General features: G+C 39.7%; 1 protein-coding gene across 1 annotated transcript in view; it reads left to right on the top strand.

Moving 5' to 3' along the window:
* The window catches only part of RNF130 (ring finger protein 130), a 56,182-nt gene that overhangs the window by 25,231 nt on the left and 10,637 nt on the right, over nt 1–20,314 (top strand). The window contains exons 6-9 of the mRNA XM_031055194.1: nt 2,831–2,902; nt 4,725–4,807; nt 11,513–11,609; nt 13,026–13,230. Coding sequence (XP_030911054.1) covers nt 2,831–2,902; nt 4,725–4,807; nt 11,513–11,609; nt 13,026–13,230 — 457 coding nt within the window. The remainder of the gene's footprint in view (nt 1–2,830; nt 2,903–4,724; nt 4,808–11,512; nt 11,610–13,025; nt 13,231–20,314) is intronic.

Below are 20,314 nucleotides of genomic sequence, written 5' to 3'. Positions count from 1 at the left end.
TCAGAGATCTAGACTAAATCAAGTTGTCAGCTCAAACACAAATAAACTTTAGAAGTAAATGTTTTACTAGTGTGGACTTAATGACCTTCCACAGTGTGCCTTGGCTTTTATTGAGAAGGGTCAGTAAACCTCAGGAAATCCAGTGCCGTCTTTGCCCTGTCTCTCTGTCAAGGCTAACTTAGAAACCTCCTGACCTCTAGTCACTGTCACCCCTTTCCCCCAAATTACAGCTGATACGCAGCAGCTGACTGTGGGCCAGGTTTTTTTTGTGTTCTGTCAGACCTAAAATAAATCCAAACTTACAAAACCTCATCTGTGGCACAGGATTTCCTTTTCAGTTACTATAAATAGTGTCTGATGCTGCAGGTCCCATGGGCATCCTGTAGATTTTCTTAAGGATGTCATTCTTAAATGACCACGCTGTAGCCAGTACTTAGTGTGGTCCCTTGGGATGGTGAAAGTTTAAATATAACCATAACTTAATGAATGTCTGTGGAATACTAAATTGTGCCTTCTCTATCCCCTACATGGCTTTAGGCTCCTTCCAAATGTCCACGTTTCAAAACAGTTGCTCCATTGGGAAAGGGCTCTTATGACCTTTTTTCTTTCTTTAGATTTTTACAAAGGCCAGGAGAAACTTGATGAAAATTTTATGTGGTTTAAAAAGCTGAGCTTATTAAACTTTAATAAGAAGGTGGCGACAGCTACAGCTTATTTTTAAAGAGCTTTGAGAGCTTTCACAAAGACTGTACTGTTAGTGATGAAATAACTTGGTTTAGGCTATGATCTTGTTTTTAAGTTATGTCAAGGCACGAGTTTTTCTGGTTTTTAATCAAAGCCATCAAAAACTCGCTGTGTTTTGTAGATAGCACAAGTAGATATTGGTATTTCACATCGTTATTCTTGCGTGCTTCCACCGGAGGTGTGAAACTCTTTTGCATGTGGAAGTGACCTTTTCCATCCAGACAGTTGTGGGTTTTAAAAGCAAGCATATGCTGTGTGCCTGTGCCCTAACTTAGCAAAATAGCAAATCCTGAGCATTTCCAGTGTTAGCATGAAAGAGTATTTGTTAAAATTAGAAAATGGAAGAGATTGACCTCTGAAACGGAAGAGATGGAAGTTATTTTTTAGCAAATTATTTATGTGAAAGAACTTCAATATGTTGGAAGAGTTCTGCTGAAATATTATGCTTTCAATGTGAAAATAATATTTAAAATTTCTTGTAGTGTATATACAGTCACATGCAGTAGAACGAAATATAGATACTACCCACATTTACTTAACTGGTGGAACTGAGCATTTAAGTTAAATGCCATTTCAGCCTCGTTCCTCTCTTAGTAATCATGCTTTTGGTTATGCAATGGTGATCTACTCCAGCAGTGTGCCCAGTGTGTTCTGTGTCATTAAGTACTCAGGCCAATATGCTTGTTCTGGAACATGTAATTTAGATCAGCTTAAATTGACCAAATTCTTGCATATTGAAGTTAGGGTGAGACTTCTGACTTTAGCAAGCATATAATTTCCCATCCCAGCTCTGCTTCTGATGCTGTGCTTCTTACATGGATGTACTTCAGTAGCTGGGACTGTATATCTGATTTTTTTTCAAATCCTTGTTCTAGAAAATATAAAATAAGAGCTGCTGTTCTGTGAAAATCACAAGGAGGAAAAGTGCTTATGTAATTGTAGAATAAGTGGTACAGTCAGTTGTGATACAGACTTCTGAGGTCGCTGTGTTTCGCAAATAAAAGCAACTTTCATTGCAGTTTGCATGTGGGGAAATGTGTGACACAGGGGGTACACCCTATGATTGATTTGGGTTTCAGTTTTATAGAAGGTGGGCACAAAACTCCACACATCCATTGCAGGCTGCAGGAGAGGTTTTGAGAGCTGCATTCTGAGAAGCAGCCCATCTCTTTCAAGGGCAGAGTACTTAGTACAGGTTGGAGGGGAAAGAGAAAATACATCACTTCTGCTTTTTAAGACAGTTGTAAACCAAGTCTGATGTCTCATGTCCATGAAGGAAGATGATGGGATCTTTGTTGCGTCCAGTGCCCATCTCTGGGACCCGAGTGGGAAAACAGTGACAAACAGCTGTTTGTTAGCTGGGAGCTGGGCATTTCAGTAGGAATCAGCACTTGGATGTCAGAAAAGACTCCTTCCACCCAGCTGTGGTAGTCATAAAGCAGCATAAACAGCAAAAAATATAATTTGGCCTCTGCATTCAGAATCAGGTTATCTTCAGTATTAATTTCAGCTTTATTTAAGTCTGTATTGCCTTATTTAGATTTTGTGACCCATCATTTTTTTCTTTTATGAGATCCTGGTGGTTTTGGGTAATAGCAAGAGAGAAACTAGGTTGCACTGGGAGGATCTTTTGCATCTCAGAGTAAGATCAACCTGCTCAGAGTGGAAATACAAAAATAATTCAAACTTAAGAGAACAAGAAGTATATTTCAGCACACTGAATAAAAACCAGTATGAACAGAATATAATGGAAATCACTGGGAGGGGACATTGCTTCAGCTTTTGTCCTGCAACCTTTGATTAGGTTTGCACATAAATGTTGATTCACTTGTGTGGACTTCTGTACAGTCCATGAGTTTTATGCCCATGCTTGTGGGAGACCATTTGAGGATTCAACTGTTGGCTATTTTTCCTTCTCAACAAATCTCTGTGCTTTGCTGTGTTTGCATTTTGTTTTATATGTTGGCCTGCTGCCATAGTGTGTATTGCAGTGGTATTATTGAGTCCAAATAAGTCATTGTAAAGGACACTAATGAAGCTTGTTTATCAGGGTTAATTTGTGTTCTCTTCTTTATCACTTTATTAGCGTCGTCTTGGAGATGCTGCCAAGAAAGCCATTGGTAAATTGACAACCAGGACAGTAAAGAAGGGTGATAAGGTATAATAATAAAATCTCAACATGATAAACTTGAACATCATGTTTATTTTTTTACTGGGGAAACAATCTCATTTTTTTCTTTGTGTTTCTGATTTATGACTACCTTTCTTGTTGGAGGCTTACTTTGTCCTGTGGCACAATATTTTCTGTAACTGTTAGTATTGATGTGTGCTGTATATTTCAAAGAAGGTTTTCCTGCTTAAATACTATTTACACTCCATCTGGCAACTGTGACTGAGGGTGGTTTTGTGTGCTGGCTGACTGGGAGGGTGTCCTGGCATGAGTAGATAGGACTGGCATTGTTTATGTGGAATTTTAAAGCTTAGAACCTTATCATATATAAGTTCTGTAAAGGAAAAATAAATTTAAAAGACAGGTAATTGAAGACAATCTCTTAAGTAAAATACAACTATTCAGTAAGTTAAGGGGGAGAGTAAAGAGGTATTTCAGTCAAAGTTACTCCAAGAATATTTCTTGCTAGTATACAGACTAAAATATATGGTGTGTTATGTCCTAAGCTTTTTCCATTTTTGAGAGCAGTATTGCTTTGTTTTTGATTCTGAAAGGAAAAAAATAGTTATTTAATCTTGCTCAATTTTTAACTTTAATTTTCAAAAGGCAGGGGAATTCTGGCTATGATTTTATTTTTAAAATATTATTTCATAGGACCTTTTTATTGTGATTCCTTTTTTCTTTCTTATCAACGCTATCAGCAGTGGGAGATTAGGAAGTGATAGAAAAATTTGCTTCCAGAGAGAAGGCAGAGCAAATGTCTTTCTGTTCTTCCTCCCTCCCTATGTAGTTCTGTTTCAAAACAGCCCACTACACTAAATCTTTTGTGGAATGAGAGAACATACAAATTAGAGGAACCTTTCCGTGTTAAACAGTGCTGTTGTCTTGACAGCATAAATTCAGAGCTGGCAAGTGCTGTGTAGGTTGCAGTACAGACTGCATGAGGTGCACATGCAGGTGAACAGAGTGGGAAAAACCTTTTCTTCCTCAGAGAAGCCATCAGGAATCTCTGTGTGCAGCCCTGGCTGGTGCTGACCAGGAGTGGCTGGGGCCTTGCTCTGGTCCCTGTCTTGGTGTCTGGCTTGTAGCTGGTTGGCATCAAAAAGAATAATGAAGTTGAGCTAAGAGAAGGCACAGCCTGTTTTGTGTCACATGCCCAAACATTTTAAATATGTATTGTTGATGCCATATCTATATATAAATGAAGTCCCCCCCCTTTTTCATTTGAGATTTTAAAATATCATATTTTAAAAAATAATTTTAAAAAATCATAACTTCTGGAAAACAGAAAAGAGAGGAGTTGGTCAATTAGTCATCCTCATATTCATGTCTTGATAAGAATGATGATAATTCTGTAAGTAAGCAGCAGACATAAATACGGGACTACTCTGTACTAAGTAAAATATGCTCATTCTGGCTGTAAAAATGAGCCCCAGAATTTTTATTCTGCCAAAACAAACAAACAAAAAAAAACCCTGGATAAAATAGAAATGTTAGCTCTAAACTGGATGGACAAAAAGGAAATCTAGGAAAGCCTCCACTATATTTTATGATTTCACAGAACATTAGAATCATCTTAGGCCTTAGCTTATGTATGAAATGATGATTTACCAGCTCCAAGAAAGGGCAGTTTTGCATGTATGAGATGCTTTTCTTGCTTAAGTCATGTTGGAATTTAATTATCCAGTCATTTGGTTTATGGTTTAATAACAGCCACTTGGCACAGTGCTGTTCACGTACCAGTCACAACTACTTTGACATTTGTCATAGCCTCAACTCTTGACTTGAATTCTCATTCTATTCATTTTAGGAAACAGACCCAGACTTTGATCATTGTGCTGTCTGCATTGAGAGTTACAAGCAGAATGATGTTGTTCGCATTTTGCCATGCAAGTAAGAGAATAAAGTTGCTTTGTTTGGAAACTGTTCTCTTTTGCTTCATTTCATGTAATGGGTGCATTGTAATTCACAAATGCATTTGTTGGATGTTTCCAGTCCTAATTACAGACACTTTATTTTGGACTATGGTGCCAGAAGGTGTGAAGGTGGGTGCTGGCCCTGTTAGGACAATGGAGATTAAACAGAATTATATTAAAGATATTGGCAATGGAGCTATTGAGATTGAAATGAGGTGGAGGGATGCAGGTTTAAGGACCAAGTGATGGGCAGACTCAGAAAACTTCAGTATAATGAGCCAGGTACAGCTGCAGCATTCTGCACTGTAGATGTGCAACAACTGGCTGCTGGTTTTTGAAACTGTAGGGAGTGGAAATGCAGTCTTTGCAACCTTCATACCTCCTGACGTTAGTCAGCCACTGTGCTGTCATCTATCTTTGGTCTCTTCAATGCAGTGTGATCTTGGCTTGTGTGTGAAGATTTGTACTTGCTGGTGATTCTGCATTACTGCTTAAAATGTAACAACTTCTTCCCCTTTTATAGCATTGTGTTGACATTTACAGGTTTTTAGTTTGCTTCCATTCCAATTCCATTCTTGAGTTGTTTTGGGACATTTTCTCTTGAGAGATGCTTTTAAATACTTTTCCACCTGGTGGTTGATTTTGATGAATCATACATTTTGTTAGCATTAAGCATTACCAAGGACATCTTTCCCTTGTGTTCTGAAATGCAAAGCTTTCTCCTCATCTCCAGGCACAAAACCCATGTGTAAATTAGGTTGTATATATGCAGCAAGATCCAATAACTTGGCTTGTGCTTGGTACATAAATGGTTCTGCATGATACTCTAGAAGCAGCAAAGTCATGTGTTGGAGTTGATCTCTGGTCAGGCAGCAGCAGCACATAAGAGCTCATTATTGGTCTTCTAAATCCTCCTGCAGGCTGTTCTGAATAGTTTGAATATCTTATAATGTGCAGGGTATTTCCATAATCATAAAAGGAAAACAGTATTATATTCTATCTTACTGATCAAAATATGTGTGCATTATACTTCTGTAGCCAAAAATCTAATTCAATTTACTGTTCTCTGTGTTCCTTACCTCTTGGACAGCAGGAAACAATGACCTGTTTTAGATTCTCAGTGTTGTTTAGCTAAAATGCCCTACAACTGATTATTTAGAAACTCTCATTAAAATATTTAGGAATAGAAGAGCTTAGATTGGAAAGATTTGGGAGCCTTTGGTCATGTGGATGTATGTGCATTTCTTTTTTACAATTCAGTCATTTTTACTCAAAGTTGATGTCCTCTTGCCCTAAAAAATGTACTCCCAAGTGTAAAGTAAATATTTCAGAGTTACATCATTTATTGCAATCTCAAGTGAAGCTTGTATAGGTGAATTAAGCCCTGTTCTTTTGATATGTTATGCAGAAGGTTATTCAGAAATTAGAGGAGGAACTTCTGGAAACTACCCACCAGTTTTGGACCACTCAGATGATTGTTTTGTAAACTGCCTCTTAAGAAATCTTCTCTTGTGTAGTTCTACTGTGAGGCTCAAGGACATGGAATGAAAGGTTACAAGTCCCACTCTTCTGTACCTTTCTCTTGGTGCTGAACAAAGGGCAGGAGGAGGCCCTTGCCATTGAAGAGGGAATGACTCTTCCCTGGTAGGAAAACAGCTGTTCCCACTGAGCACAAGGCAGAGTTGGGATTAAAAGCCAACTTCTTAGTTAAACAACTGCAAGCAGTGGGTATGTTGCTGATATCCACAGATACAATACAGACCATTTGAACAAGGTGATCATAGATTTATTTTTTTAATTAAAAAAAAAAAAAGGAAAAGTCCTTTTTCTTCAGACACCTTTGTTGAGCAGCAGTCCTGCAGCCAGGAAGCTTTGGGCTCTCAGGGGTACATGGAGCTGCTCAGGGAGCAGCATGCAGGTGCACCTGGCTGCCACCTCAGCACAACCTGCCCCAGTGCAGTTTCCCATGTAAAGGTGAGATCAAGGCTCTTGTGTAGATGATTTTCTGTTCTGTTTTTCACAAGAAGGTAAGGTCAGCAAAGGCTCAGATTACATTGCTGCCAAAGGCTGTATGACAACTTTTATGTTCGCTTTCTACTTCTTTTTTACATCTCACTTTTCATTTGCTGCAGCCCAGCTTTTAATTTAAGTGCAAAACCATTTAGGCTAGACACAGTGAGATGGATGCTTTCCACAAGACATTTTTATATTTGTAGATGAAAAGCCAACTAGTACCTTCAAAGATGGGCCAATAAATTTCAGATTCCATGTGAGAATTTTCAGTCTTCAGTAACTGAGATGCTTCTCCTCAAATCTTGTTATGGAGGTTTAACTCCTTTCTGCTTCTTCATATTTCAACCTTCCATTTTAGTTCAGTGTGCAATGTTAGTAAAAAAAAAACACAAACAAAACCAGAAGAAAAAAACCAGCACACAGACAATAAAAGCCTACAAGAGAGTTTCTAGGCCAGATGATAAAATAAATTGCAAGGAAACCATGGAGAAAATTACTTGACCAAGAGGAAGCAAATAAAAGGCTAGAAGTTCTCACTGTGCCTGTTGTAATCATTAGACAGTAGGAATCACTGACATGTGATATCTTTGCTGCTTTCATCAATTTAAAAGTAGCCTTTCTCTTTAGTAGCACAGTTGTTCTCTGCAGTTAAGTATGGTCTGTCACACTGTGCTTCAGCAGAGGAATCTGGCCTGGGCAGACACACAGCAGGCAAAATCTACCAGCAGCTGAGCAAGTTGCACCTAAAATTCGGTAGTGAAACACCACATTAGTGATGTAAAGGTTTGTGGCATGTGGGAAATTGTGGCAAATTTAAAAATAAACTAAAGTGAAATGGTAGAAATTCAACTGCATTGTTTGCAGTAGTTCATTTTTGCTTCAGAGAGACATGTTCAGTACCAGCAGCCTGTGATCATGCCTATAGCTTTAGTGCACAGAGGGACAAGCAGCCATAAGTTTTAGGCTTCCAAGCTTGAGGAATATGTCTTTTGTGAATGTCATTATGTAAGTGAAAAGTGAGTAGAGGAAGCAAATGTGAGAGGGATCCTAGCAAAAGACAAACCTCATGGACAATTTTCCTTATTCAGATAACTTTATTCTACCATCACACTGTTGCACCTAGGGGCTGAACAGGCACTAGGTGAAAAGTGATCAGGAGTGGGTAGTGTGAAGGATTAGTGAGAGATAAGGGAAGGGGAGAGCAAAGTGACAGGTTAGAGAAGAACAGAAAATGACGTGGGAAAGGGCAGAAAGATGGCCAAGGAAGGAAGGAAGGAATTAACAAGATAGGAAAATAATTAAAAGAGTAGCAAATACTATAAAATAAATGGCTTTTGAGCCAAAGTTTTAATTCCTGTCCTGGGCAAGAAGGAAGAAAGTGACAAAAGCGACTGAACTGGGTTTTCAGATTTTCATGTTTGATTCTGTGCTGCTGCAAATTAACATAGCATCCTCTCTGCTTCCTGCAGTGCCTTGATGGCATCCTCTCTGCTTCCTGCAGTGCCTTGATGGCATCCTCTCTGCTTCCTGCAGTGCCTTGAACCCCAGGGCCAGGAGAGCAGCTGCCTCCAGCAGTAGCCAAAGAACCTGCTTTGCAGCAGCAGAGGTCATTTTGGTGGGATGCTGCACTGAGAGCAGGGAAGGACAGTGAGCTCTAGGGAAACAGAACTTGTAAATCGTTCAGCCCTTCTCCTTTTGTGATGTGTGAATTTGGAGGCCTTACACCACCAAAAGATTCCTAAGTCACTTTCTCCCCTGTGAAATGCTGCAAAGAAGCTGTGTTGTACAAGAGTCAGTGTTATGGTGTTTATTACCAGCTGGAGGGCAGCTGGATTGGGTGTGCTGACAGAGTGGAAAAATACCTGCAGGTCACCTGCCTGGAGCTGTGCCTGCATGGGAGACTCCGTCAGTGCTGCCAGCCTGGCTGCCAGCCCTGCTTCCTCCAGACCCAGGCTGGGTCACACCTGACTCCCATCCACCAGCCCCAGGCAGTGTCACCCCTGGCTCCCAGTGTGTGGCTCCCCAGGCAGTGTCACCCCTGATTCCCATCCTCCAGCCCCAGGCATTGTCACACCTGACTCCCAGCGTGCAGCTCCTGGGGAACGTCAGCAGCTGTCGTGACCAAGAGCAGCTGGCTGGGAACTCATCACGTTTATGGTCTTGGAATACCAATTACAGAAGTAGGAAGATGGAGGAGGTTTGTGAGAGCAGAAATTGCACGGGCTTACTTTGTCAGGATGAGGTTTTGAAATAATTCTTGTTTGCTGTCGTCATTGCTGTATACCGGCTTTTTAACTCTTGCAAACAGAGAAATCCAGACAGAGACTGAGCCACAAAGATGCTATCAGCAAACTTTTTAAGAGGTAGAGAAACTGTAAGTAGTAGGCAGAGCCATGCTTTCTAAATCAATAACCTTTCGGAGAACTGCGCTTCTTTGAAACACATTAATAAACATCCTTGAAGATTTAGGAACTAAAAGCAAAGAATTAGGAGGTCATAAAAACAATTGTGCTGCGTATATAAATATATCAAAGTGCTAATGACTTTTTAAAATAACTCATAATATTTAGTGGATACATGTTGGCATCTATATCAGTCGCCTGCTTCACTTGATCTGAGTGCTTCTACAGCACTGATTAGCCAATAATGATGTAATAAAGCTGTTTTCATATTTCTGTGGAGTCTTGATGTCTGCTCTTGCCCAAAATACTAGATTTTCAGGTTTGTTCTACTTTAAAAAACAGACTCCAGAGACTTCAAACATAAGTAAATAAAAGTAATAATTGACCTAACTTAGAAAAATAATATCTCTGTATGTTTCAGAATATTTGAAACCATTATGTATCACCCAGAGTTTCTAAACATTGTTTCCTGTAGTTTTGTGAGTAATAAAGGGAATGCATTAAGACTTAATGATAATAGAAGTGAGTCTATTTTGGGTGATGATTTAAACAGAAGGCCCTGTACATACCCTGATTTTTCTGATTGCCAGCTTCCTAGAGGACACAGGCCAGCCAAGTGACTAACTGAGGTCCTTTAAGTTTCTATTCCTGCATTATCTGGGATAGAGATAACCAAAATTATTTTGCTGCCTTTCCATCTTCTGTTAACTATTTTACACCCTAATTCTGCATCTTTAGTTAGTACAGGTAGGACATACAGCTGTAGCTGCTTAGAACTTCATTATGTTGATATTCTTTAGTCCCTCCATCAGCCTGAGTAGACATAGACTGTTATATAATTATATACTGTCTTTTGCCATGTTTAACAGTTTCAGAAGGTCTTTCAGGTTGCTTTCCAGAGATTTGAGAGAGAATTATCTGGTAACATGCCTTATTTGGTCTCTGATTTTAAAATCCCAAGGGATAGGGAGCAGAGAACTCCCAGATTCCATGATGAGCTTTCTCAGGCACAGAGGATAAGTGTAACCTGAGCAAGGAGGGGACAGAGAGAGTATCTCAGCTTTGTGCTGCCTTGGGGCACACATGGCCACCTCTTCCAGACCCTGCTGATGCCTCAAATAGATGCCAAGACCTGCTTGTTCTGCCCCTGCCCTTTCCCTGCTGGCTCCAGAGCACAGCTCTTGGCTGACTAAGCAGCCCTTGTAATTGCTGATCTTTGTCATGATCACCAGTCTGTCGTGTTTGGGTGTGCCTGCTCTTACTGGCTTCTTGCTCTGCAGTCAGCACCACTGGAAATGAAGGATCAGGGCTCTTATCATAGGAATTAACATAGGCAGTTACTCAGACTGTGTAATTATGAGTATTTGCTAAAGCTGTATTGGGTAGACAGTCTTGTGATACCCATTCCTACCATGAATATGCTCTGAAAAGTTCTTTGCATTTTGAAAAGCTAAGAGGGCATTTTCTTTGCTTCCTTTAATTTATACACCTTGTTTTGGTCTTTGCATAGTCATTCCTTGTTATACTGGTTTGTATCAATCCCAACATTCACATTTATATCCATGTATGTGACTAAGATTTTGAATGCAATGTAGGAGGCAATTCAGACTGTTGCCTATTGCAGAGTTCCCTGCTTTGCAAGTAGGAGCCCAATTTGCCTTTCCATCTCTGAAAGCCCAGTTTGCCTTTCCTTTTATTTTTATGACAACTGTACGGTGATGGGCATGTTTTCCTTCTTGATATCAAGAAATATGGATGGCACGGAAAGCCTTCTTTCTGCTTGAATGTGATAATTATAAAAGCCTTTTCAAAGTCAAACAGGAGTGTGTTTGGGTTGGTTCCACTGACTTGTGAACAAAATTGACAGCTGATGGGTCTGTGCTCTTCCTACCAAGTTTATGCTCAAGATTCTGCATCAAAACTGAGACATGACTGTAGACAAGGTTATGGTGGAAATGGCATTACCTTGGTTCTTCTACCTTACATCCACTACTCATATCCACAATAAAAGGGGGAGAGGGATGAAGGGGGAAAGAAAATCAAATATTTCCTCCTAATTGAACTATTAGTAAAGAGAGACAACAACAAGCAATATTTTTAATTTATTTTTTAATTACTGCAATTAGCACAGAATACTGGCAGTTCTAAGAATTGCATGTATTTTAAAATATGAAAAAAAAAGCCAACTATCCAAAAGTTTGAGTAGTTTTCATTGTATTAAATAGAATTGTTTGCAAATTATGTATGTGCCTTCTCTGTTCTTCTAGGCACGTGTTTCACAAAGTCTGTGTGGATCCATGGCTCAGTGAGCACTGTACATGTCCAATGTGCAAACTGAACATTCTGAAGGCACTGGGAATTGTGGTAAGTTGCTTGGTTGTGAGCTCTTCCTCTTCCTCCCATGTCTGAGACCCAAAATAGAAAGAATAATTGTAGGGGAGAGAGGGGGAAGGGTGTTCCAGTACCCTTACTCAGAAAATATTTGGGGGTTTTTACGGATTTCTTTGGTGCTGATTTGTTGTTCTTCCTTCTTTCCCTGGTTGGTAGTTGAGAATATATTGTTATATTTGCATTTATGACAAGTATCTATCGGAAGTATGTTAGATTCTCTGTAATCTTCCTTTTTCTCAAGTCCTTTCAGCTTTTCTTGTTATATTTACTCTCTGAAGCTCTTGTTCTTCTGGCTTCCTGTAGGCAGACTTAAATTTGCACATTAAAAGCCCCGCCCTGGCCAAGGCCAGTGAGTTTTCCTCAAGCAGCTCATGTCTTAAGGGATCCCTGAGGACGTCTTTCATTGACCAGTTCACAAAGGGATAGCAGTGAAACCTCAAAGCAGATATTTTTAATCTTTCCTGTATGAAGAAAAAATTACAAAGTGGGAGTGATGCTCTTTTCAAAGTAAGAGAAGACCATATGGAGAGACTGTCTAAAGTGGCTTTTGATTCAAGACAGTGAGAATAATCAGGCCTCCATTTTTAGCTGTGTCAGTCGCAAGTTTGCACATTTCCAAAGAAATAGTAGCAGATATTTTGTGGATGACCTGTTAATAACATCCCTGGGTTTTTAGAAGAGGATACAAAATTCAGAGTTTGTCATGATTGTGGTAAACCATACAAGCATAGGCTATGATATAGGTGTATTTGAGTCCCTTCCTTGTATCTCAGTCCTTTTTTCTGCTTCTTCCTTCTCCTCTTTAAGAGGTAGTATTGTATTTGCTGGGAATGCCCTGAGGAAGGCAGGAATGATGAATCTGACTCCATGTTCTCAGAGGGCTAATTTATTACTTTATAATACTATATTATATTGAAGAATACTATACTAAACTATACTAAAGAATACAGAAAAGCTACTTACTAAATGCTAAAAAAATAATAATGAAAACTCGTGATTCCTTCCAGAGTCTTGACACAGCGTGGCACTGATTGGCCAATGAGTCAAAACCACTCACACCAGAATCCAATGAAAAAATTGCCTGTGGGTAAACAATAACCAAACACATTCCACATGAGCAAAACAGAGGAGAAGGAAATGAGATAAGAATTGTTTTCCTTTTCTCTGAGGCTTCTCAGCTTCCCAGGAGAAAAATCCTGGGCGAAGGAATTATTTCAGAGCATGTGAATGTCACAAGGTAGAAGTTCTTCATTCATGTGTTTCTCACCTGTGACCTCAGCCCAGCCAGAGCAGCTGAACAAAGTGTGTGAGTGTGTGGTTCCATCCAACGTGTGTGAGTGCTGCAGGTAGAACATTCCCCGCTGTAACGTGGAGCTGTGTTTTTCCCAGCCTAACGTGCCGTGCACAGATAACGTCGCCTTTGACATGGAGAGGCTGACGCGGGGGCAGCCGGTGAGCAGGCGCTCGGCGCTCGGCGACTTCGGCACCGACAGCTCCCTCAGCTTGGAGCCCCTGCGCACCTCGGGCATGTCACAGCTGCCACAGGACGGGGAGCTGACACCAAGGTCAGGAGAGATCAACATTGCAGTGACAAGTAAGTGTCCTTCAGCTCCCGGCACCGTCTACAGCTTCCGTGGTGTGGGTGTGTGTGTGTGTGTCCCTCTGTGCTGCAGGGCCCTGGTGATGGATGTCCCTGCAGGGACAAAGGTGACCTCAGTGTCTCTGCAAGAGGCATATGCTCCTTATTGGAACCAATAACTCTGGGTATGACAGTGCCAACACTTCCATTATTAATGGTATATCCATTTAGATGCACGTACAAAGGACCCTGGATGAACTGAAATGGCACCAAAATAACCTTCCTGAATTCGGTAACCAGCACAAGAAGCTGGATTGCCAAAACTGTTATTTATCCCTTCAGAATACTTTACATGCAATAATTTATTAAATATAAATATTTTAGCTGATAGCTATTTCTGCAGACATTTTTTCCCCTGAGAACATTGCTACTGGAATTCTGACGTCACTTAGCAGGTGTTTTTTCTTACAAAATTTGTGACCTAAGGAAGCATTTGATGTGCCAACATTTGAGTATTGTCCAAGTGTTTTATAACATCAGAAAACTGTTCCTGCACTGCTTGAAAGCTCTTATCTATAAGAGTAGCATGGAAAATTTCCACTTACTGGAATTTGCCTAGGGTTTTTAATGTACAATATCACTATAATAAATTCCACACAGATTGGGTGGAATTGCATTGGTTTTCCATATGCTGTACAGTCTCAACTTGATGCATGAATGGTTGTTTTTCTGGCTGAATTGAAAAATTGAATCCATGCAGTACAATAGTCTAATTTTCTGCTTGTATTTTGTTTATGTGCATCTGTGATCTAGATTTTAAACTTAGTGACACTGGTTGCTACTGATACATGTGTACAAGACAGAGAAGCCAATGCAGTTCATAAGAGTGTTTCATTAGATGCTGTAGCTAAGTAAATGTCTCATTAAAAAAAAATTCACATCATAAAAAACGCAGTCCATATCTAGAAATGTCCTGATCTGAGATGGGAAAATCTGGATACATACAAAATCTGGATTCTCCACAAAGCCAGTAAGTCACTTTGCCATCCGGTGTTCACCTTGCACTCAGTTATGTCGAAGAAGAGCAGATCTGTTGCTGTGCTGCTTCCTTGTCATGGGTGGGAAAACTGTAGTTTTCACTTTTTACTAATTGCCTTTTCAGAAGGTGTTTTTTACTGTCTGTTCCCAGCTGTAGTGCTGCTTGTGCGCAGATGGGATGCCAGGGTAAAACAAGAAATAACTACCAACAGTTCATTCTGACAATGTTTATAAAGTAAAGCTTTAGAAAGGGCTCTTGAAATGTTTGTATTTATGGATGACACATGCATTTTTTGGTGCATCAGAGTTAAACCAAAAGCTGTTCAAGAAGAAGTGTTTGTATTCTGAACTGTTACCGTATGCCAGGTTGATCCTGGGGAGAATTTTGAATAGTGAACATTCTTTAATAGACTTCTTTCTATTACTTTTTATTTAATATGTGTATGTGTCTACCCTAGTATTGAAATTATTTTTCTGTGGGTATATCTGTCTATTAAGTAGAAAACTGTAGTTATGTTTTATGTTGGGCAATCTATCCTGATTTTTGTTGGGTTTTAAATAACACTATAACATAAATTCAGGAGGGAGGGGGCAAAGACACAGTTGAAGTGTGACAGTACTTGGGGTGTGCTTGTGTGAAACACTGCATCTCACCAAACCTAACCCAACCTGACAGTCGTCTTTCTGACTTGGGGGTGGACAGAGTTCTCATTACACTTCCCCTTGAACCTGCATTTCACTTTACATTGTTAAGTAACTTCTTTATCACTAACCCTTGGGCTCAGGCAGGAAATACTGTTTGTGCCATGCTTTTTTTCTGCACCTCTCTCCACTTCTTCTTTGCTAGCCTTCTCCCGTCAGTAACTCTGTGGCTTAACCTCCTTCTGCTTCACCTCCTGGGGCCAGTCATGGCTTAGAAGCCTCTTGCCTTCCGCCAGTGGTGTTTGAGGGAAATATTGGCATCGCTTTCTCCCACGAGTGATTTCCTCCCTTTCCTTTGTCAACAGAAGAATGGTTTATTATTGCCAGTTTTGGCCTCCTCAGTGCCCTTACACTCTGCTACATGATCATCAAAGCCACAGCTAGCTTGAATGCTAATGAGTAAGTAAATACTCAGATGTTTCTGTGCATTTCTGGTGGGTGTGTGTCATGGACAACATTAGGAATAAATACCAGTAGAAGGGGGAATATGGAGTGTTCAAGGAATCAAATTCACTTCCTGCTTTTCTCAAACACGAGTGTCTCTGTTAACAGCAGGTTTCAGGGTAACATGTAAAGTCCCTCTTAATTTATATTTAGCTGGGTTGTCTGAGGAAATCTCTTTGCTAAGTAGAGACATGAAAAGGGGAAAACAGGGAATATTTATGGTCAGTTTTTGATCAATGTTCTAGGTAAACATTAGATTTCTACCATTAAATTCCTATATTCAAAATGTACCTGCCAGAGCCAAAACTTACTACCAGCAGTTACCTTTTATTGTTTTCACCTCACAATTTTATAGTCTACTTTCATATTAAAAAAAAATTCCTGTATTCCTAGTTTGCACATTTTCAACCTGAAAATCCCCAGCCTCCCTTCAGGCAGGCTGGACAAGAAATTACCCTAGCAGATGACTTTCAGTCTTTTTTTTATAATTCTGTGTGTGGCCACATATAAATCTATTTTGCAGATCTGTTAACCAGGTACATCTAGGTATTTTCATGTAGGTGTACAGAATATCTGGGCTCAGAATATATGTTTAATCTTAATTTAATTTTTTATTTGGGAAGGCAAAGTGTCAACATCTTTCTTTGTCTCTGAACATCTTGACACAGCTGAGTTTCCACTGTGTGGAAGTGGATTAAAGTGCTGATCTCTCTGCCAGAAGTGGGGTGAGATCCAAAGAAATGCAGCTGGGAAATGCAGCTTTATAAACATTTTCTTTGGTTTTTTTTTTCTTTGAGATAAGAGGAGGGGCTTGGAATTTTTTTTCCTTTTTCTATTTGGAAAATATAAGGTGTCCTCAGTAAGATGGAAACATGTCTAATAGTCTCCAGTATAAAATTTTAGGCAATCTCAAGCTAATGATTTTCAGGAGGGTCCATAATATTGGTCATCAGGGGTTTTTGATTACCACTAATTTGCAAATCTTCCTCCTCTTTTCATATGCTGATTCCAAAAGGGCTTCATGAAGAAAACTTTAGAACTTCAAAAAGCCCCATCAAGTCTAGTGATTTTTTTTTCCACTTGTCAAGATCTTGAAATTGCAGCCATCAATCAGCAGCTTGGTGACAGAGCTGCAGCTGAACATAGTTAATCTTCAATCTGCCTGGAAAAGCCGTTTGGGACAGCATGGGGCAAGATGAGCTGCAGAACAGGAATGTCTGCATTGCTGGGCACTTGCACATCCTTGGGAAGGAGGAGGAGCTGGAGCCCATGAAGTCTCATCCAGATGTGGGCACTGATAGCAGCTGCATTTCTGCCTTTCCTCACAACTCTTCTTTTTGTTGCTCAGTGGGATCTGGGACTGTTTTTACTGCAAGGACAAGGTGCTGCACATTGGCAGGGACTTTGGGCCTCCAGCAAAGTGTTTTCACAGTCGTGTTCCCTCAGAACAAACAAAGGGTGTGCTGGTACAAGGAGAGCGCCTGTTCTCAGTGACAGGAATTGAAATGCAAGCACATCAAGTGTGTGCTTGAGACAGACTTGAGAAAACTCACAACCCAGCAACCAGAGCTTCAAAAATCACTTATTTGTGTAACTGAGGTTCTTGGCTGTGGCCTTTAACCTCGGCAGCTCTTCATCTGAATCCTTTGGGATCTGAGCAGGCTTCACAAGTGCTGCTGGATTCGATTACTCATTTTAGCCTCTTTAAAATGACACTAATGCTAGGATTTATTGTTTCACTGACACCTTCCCAGTGCCAGACAAAGAATTTCCTATGTTGAATAGGATGCCAGATATATGGCAACTCCTTCTCATTGCTTTTTCTATTAAGCAGCATACGTGCTTTTTATGCTGTTCTCCATGTAAAAAGCAATGCTGGCATATCCTGCCTTTCTTATGGTAGTGTTTCAAGATGAGTGTGAGGGGGTTTTCTTATTGAAAAACAACAGTAGCAAGAATGAGGCCATATTATACGCTGATGCAAGTGAAAGACCGGATATTCTGCTTTAAAAGTCACCTAAAAACATATCCTGTACCTTTTCTTTACTGTGTCCTTCCCACAGCTTAAACATAGTTACTAAGAGCATTAGTTCTGGAGTTGTGAGTATATACATATTTAGCTGTATGTTTGTTTGTTTTAGGTGTATATGTATGTTTGTGTGTATGTATAAATATACACACGTGCATTTTTAAATAGTTATGTTAAAAGTAAACATTGTCTAAGTGATAAAATAAGGAACCAGCTGCTTTCTCTTGGTCTCAAAATACCCTTACAGCATCAGAATAAAAAGTTTTAGGCAGTGTTTGAAAGGAACAGAAGCAGCACAGTCTGCCTTGCTTCCTAGGGAACAGTCAGAAATTACTGTGTAAGTGTGGGTTTAAGCCCAAAAAGCCCAAATGTTGGATAGCACCACTTAGAGAAAGTTTTCAGTAGCAGATGGAGTGTCCTCAAAAGCTCAGAAGTGCTCAGACCTCTGGCTGTCCTGTAGGAATTATGTGACAGATACAGACATCTCTTAATGCTCTGGCTTTGTATAATTAGTCATTTTTCACTAACTTACTTTTACATGAGGGTTTTTTTTTTTTTTAAGTATTGGCAGTATAAACTTTAACATAAATATTTTGTTCCTTTTTTTCTGCCCTGCAGAGCAGAATGCTATTGAAGAAACGCTTTCCAGCCGATTGCCTTGGAGAGAGACACCTATTTTTATGCATCATTTATCGATCATGCAGCACAAGCAATTATTTAGTACATTCTATTTTTTCATAAAATTTGCTGATGCCAAAGCTTTGTATTAAAGAAAAAGTGAAGAAATAAAAAAAAAACTTTAATTATGAAATCTTACTCTGTGAGAATTTCATTTTTCTTGGGCTTTCTGTGTTAGTACTCAAGTCTAAGAGCATTTTGTAAATTTTACAAGGTGCTTTATTTTCTTTGAATGATTTTGTCTTTGCAGATCTCTATTATTCTCCATTCATTTGGGACACAAGCTAAGTAGTGGAAATCTCATGCAGTGCCCTTGTTACAATGCCAGTCAAGTGACTTAACTGCCACTGAAGTGACTAAAAAGTGTTGTTAGCAATCATTTGACATCAACTTGTTCAGGAAAAAGCTGGGTCAAGCTGTCAATTCTGCTATAATGGACTTACCTTGACTCCAGCTGAGAATTAATTTGAAATAAGAACATTTTCTCAGTTTCTCCTCCTGTAACACTCCTGGTCGCCCTGGGAGCACTGCAGTATGATTTTTGCCTTGAGGCTGGGCATTGCTGGAGATTTGCAATGCTGTGGTCTCAAAACACAATTCGTAAACCTTTTCTGTCTTTTACTTTCACCCCACCCTCCTTTTGATAAAAGTGAAGCTGCTCTAAACCGCTTCTTCCTTCCAAATAAAAGTGAAAATGCAGCATTTCCCCCTCTGCCATGTGTGAAGCCTCCTTTCATATCAGTGGCGGGGGTTAGTTTTGGTTCAAATTCAGATCATGGAAGATTGATAACACTCTTTAATGTAGAAGCTCTGTGCAAGCATGTCCTTTCTTGCCACAGCTTCTGTACTGATGAGGAGACAGAGGAAAAACATCTCACTGTCCTCACTCTGACTGTTTCGTGCAAGTTATGCAAGCCCTGTGTGAGTAATTTCACAACAGTCAGTTAAAACACAGGCCTGAGTCGCAGCCAAATGCTAATGCTTGGCTTAATGAGATGGGTAAATGAGGGTAACAAGTAAGGAAGGAACAAGTAATTGACAGAAGTTAAAAACTATTCTGTGTTCAGTTGTTTTTGTTGTTCTCGGATCAAGATGTAGAAAGTGAATGCTTTCTAATTTAATTAAATGAACAGGGAGAAGCAATTTTGCTGTGATATTTAATTTTTTTATGTACTGGGAACTAGAGGATTTAATTTAATTTTATTTTTATGTATAGGCACTTTTAGAATTTAGGAACACAGCCAGATGGTACATTAAAATAGTTTCTTAATTCTTATTTGTCCATCAGGCTTCAGCTGAGAAGGCAGCTTTTATAATAAGCAGTGAAGAATGTGATAGCTTCAGTGCATTTAATAGAATTCTTCTTCAGTGTGTCCTTGTGAAATTCTGAAAGAAATATGGAAACAAATCAATAGAGCAGTAAGTGCATTTTGAAAGACTGGAAAACCCCGTTGGACTTACTCATGAGAAGAAAAAAACCCTCAAACCTTCTGTGTTTGAGGGCTGTGTGCTTGTAACGTACGGCATGTGTCAGCTGAGTGTTGTTGCCAAAAGTGGAGGAATGTGGTTAGAGCATGATTTAGGGAACAAGCTATGATACATGTTTTCTTCACTCATCTCTCAACAGCAGTAGTAAAACTGATAAGTTTGTGCCTGTCTCCTGAAGCAAAATTCCATAAGTGCTATTTAATGCTGTTGGGCAGGGACCGTGTGAGCAGGGCAGTGACCCAGATGCAAAAGGCACCATAATAGTTCCTGTTTCTGCTTCAGAACAGCAACAGAAGGAGAAGTTGAGTGATATTTGGAACAAAAGGGTTGACAGGACTTTTTTGTACATTTCCCTCCATGGAAGATTTAAATAATTCAGCATCATTTCCGGTTTTTCTTTTGAGCCTCTAACAACGCGATAATAAATGATACAACTTTTTAGGTTACTTAGAGGCAATCAGTGCATGTTTATTTGTTAATGAAATAAATATGTTCAAAGATGGACTCTACATCATCCCAGAAACTCTTTTTGGTTTTGTTTTTTACTCTGGATAGACAGAAGGAAATCCCCAAAGTTTTTCATAGAATCATAGAACCACTTAGGTTGCAAAAGGCCTCTAAGATCAAGTCAAATCCTTAACCCAGCACCGCCAAGCCCACCACTAAACCATGTCCCCAAATGCCACATCTGTATCTTTTAAATACCTTGATCCAGCCTAT

This window comes from Geospiza fortis, unplaced genomic scaffold (genome assembly GCF_000277835.1).
Source record: "Geospiza fortis unplaced genomic scaffold, GeoFor_1.0 scaffold55, whole genome shotgun sequence".
In the NCBI taxonomy this organism is placed as follows: Eukaryota; Metazoa; Chordata; class Aves; order Passeriformes; family Thraupidae; genus Geospiza; species Geospiza fortis.
This window is presented reverse-complemented; position numbering and strand designations above follow the sequence as displayed.